At 54.0% G+C, this 2,755-nt stretch overlaps 1 protein-coding gene across 1 annotated transcript; it reads right to left on the minus strand.

The window, feature by feature from the left end:
* Positions 1–267: 267 nt before the first annotated feature.
* LOC123107839 (senescence-specific cysteine protease SAG39) lies at positions 268–2,208 on the minus strand. The gene is made up of 2 exons (XM_044529746.1): positions 1,661–2,208; positions 268–1,246 (listed from the first exon to the last, which is right to left on the minus strand). Exons 1-2 carry the CDS (start codon positions 2,118–2,120, stop codon positions 666–668), a joined length of 1,041 nt encoding a protein of 346 aa, XP_044385681.1. The 5' UTR covers positions 2,121–2,208; the 3' UTR covers positions 268–665.
* Between the last annotated feature and the right edge of the window lie 547 nt (positions 2,209–2,755).

Here is a 2,755-nt window from a genome sequence, read left to right on the forward strand (position 1 = left end):
TGCAGTGCCAATCCAGCCAGTTCGCGGCCGTCAAGAAACAGAGCAGGATGGCTTCCTTAATGGCAGAAAGCAACGTCGTTTGTCCGCCGGACGTGTGAGTGTCGTGCACACAAAAGACCATGACGGAAACGGCGAAGCATGCTCCAGTGGCTCTAGGCTGCTGCGAGCCGATAAAGTCGTTTTTGGATCTACTCCACACTGTCAGCATGAACACCATCACTGTCGACGTAGCTTGTATGGCAAACCAGCAATGGAACAGTGTGTATGTAAATGGCGAAATACGCAACCTAATACATCTTCTGTATATTTTTTGCGGTGAAATACGCAGCCCAATACATGTTCTGTGGTTACAACTTACAAACCAATATGTACAAATTCATCATGGTTTCATGATACATGCACACGCAGCTACGTACAACAATACAAGCAACCCCGCACATACTTTGATTGGGTCGTCGTTACAGTACCTATTTATCGTCTACAGTACACATCTATATGTACACACACAATCTTAATTATCTTCAGATTATTTATCTACGAGTAGCTAGTTTAGTCGATCGGATAAGCGTGCCAGGAACGTACGGTGCTTATAGCGTAGCGAACCAAACACTAACCATACGCCAAGCTAGCCAGCCAGCTAGTGACGTGCGCACTGATCGAATCAGCTAGACAGGGTAGGACGCGAGCTGGGCGAGGCCGCAGACGCCCTCGCCGCGCTCCCCGCGGCGGATCCTGACGTAGCCGCGCTCGCCCCACGACGTGCCCCACGAGTTCTTCATGATCCAGTACTTGCTGCCGTCGCTCGCCGTGCCGTACCCGACCGCCGTGATGGCGTGGTTGAGCTCCGTGCCGCAGCCGGACCCGCCCAGCACGCCGCTGTCGTAGAACCGGAACACGCTGTCGCCGCCGTTGATGGCCACGGACACGGGCTGGTGCGCCACGGCCGCCATCAGCGCCGCCTCGTTGTTGGCCGGCACGTCCTCGTACCCACGGATGGACGCGGCCGAGGCCGAGCGGCGGCACGACCCGTCCGTGCCGCGGTACGGGTAGGACGACTCCGTGGTGAGGCCGCCGCGGCGGACCATGTACTCGAAGGCGTTGTCCATGAGGCCGCCGGCACAGCCCTCGTCGTCGCCGTTCACGTCGCAGTCCACCAGCTGCTGCTCCGATAGCGACACCAGCCGCCCCGTGCGGATCTTGGTCAGCCCTTCCACCGCCGCCACCGCCGAGAACGCCCAGCAGCAGCCTGCATATGCATGTCACCCCAGGTTATTGGATTAGTACATGATGAAACAGAGGCCATTAAGATTAGGACGTGTCCAAAATGGAAAATTAAGAATGATACTCCAATCATCATTGAAGTAAAGTTAGCATTGACCCTCTTGCTGTCTGGGTTGACCGAAAAGTGGACGCACGAGGCACGACTTGTTTGTAGACTGGTCCTCATCCCGGTACAATCTCACGTCATTTTTTTTACTTTTCCATTTGACCGCACGCGCGTGTTGTCCCTTGCAAATTCTTTTTAACATTTTTATTTTTAGAAGTCTAAAAAAGTTCGATTCAGGTGGTAAATGTTCAGGTGCTTGCAATGTTCTGCAGCTTAATTTGCATGCATCTGCAGTAGCGTGCGTGCCAGTGTTGTCGTGTTGATTGTACGTACCGCAAGACCCTTGGTCCTTGACGCCGGTGACGGCGCCCATGGCCCTCCAGTCCATGCTCCCGGCCGCGTCGGCCAGGCTGAAGTTCTCGTACCTGAACCCGCCGGCGCCGCTCCCCGCGCCAGCCACCGGCCGGAGGCCGGTCCTCGCGGCGCGGAACTCCTCGTCGGTGAGGTCGGCGAACCTGTTGGTGGCCAGCCGGTGGCTGCTGTCCTCTGCGGCGTTAAACGAGTCGATGAACTTGGCGTTGGCGCGGAATACCTCCAGCCGCCGCGCCTTCTCCTCCTCGTCGGCGTACGTGCGCCCGTGCTCCGCCATCCACTTCTCGTGCCTCAACACCATGGCAGCGTCGACGGCGATGGCATCGTTGCCGGCGAGCTCCCGTGCCGCGAGAGCACGGGGAGCGGCGACGGCGCTGCTCACGGCGAGGAGAGCGAGGATGATTAACGTGGACCGAGACATGGCTAGGCTGTGTGGCCTGTGGGAGTGTGCTACTAGAGCCGAGGGGTGTGTGGTAAGGCTACGTGTTGCTTAAGCTTCTTGCTTGCCCAAATGCTGCAGGGGTGGCATGGGTTTATATAGAAGGAAAGTTGGGCAAGGATTTTCAAGTGCATATTAAGAAAATGTACGCGACCACACTAGCAGTACACTCACGACGTCACTCACACCCATAGACGTCCTCTCACACTCTATGCATGCACGCTACTGCCTTCCATTGCAAGTTGTGCGTATGGCGTATTTTGAATGTGAGTTTTGAGCCTATGTGTAAGCGATGATTACGAAATACTCTCATTGTAAACAAATATAAAGTGTTTTAAATCACTAAAGTAATATCTAAAACATCGTATATTAGTTTACAGAGAGAGTTGCAAAAAGAAGAATATGTTTTGGAGAAGTCCATACAATTTTGTGTAACCCAACATGTGTATTATTGTATTAGCAAACAGAAGAAAAGGTTTCATGTCGTGCATCATGCCATGGAAGGAGGACGGGCTAATTAGCACTTTGGTCCTTTCCAAGTCACTAGCATCACTCAGGCACACACGCATGCGCAACTCCTTGCACATGCATGCTAAAAGTATGCTTGATTCGCCGCC

Source organism: Triticum aestivum, chromosome 5A (assembly GCF_018294505.1).
Source record: "Triticum aestivum cultivar Chinese Spring chromosome 5A, IWGSC CS RefSeq v2.1, whole genome shotgun sequence".
Lineage (NCBI taxonomy): Eukaryota > Viridiplantae > Streptophyta > Magnoliopsida > Poales > Poaceae > Triticum > Triticum aestivum.

Bases quoted from the DNA above. Each gene is read 5' to 3' on its own strand.
- LOC123107839 (XM_044529746.1), bottom strand. From the start codon at position 2,120: ATGTCTCGGTCCACGTTAATCATCCTCGCTCTCCTCGCCGTGAGCAGC. The intron at 1,247-1,660 runs GTACGTACAATC...ATGCATATGCAG, and splicing joins CAAGGACCAAGGGTCTTGCG to GCTGCTGCTGGGCGTTCTCG.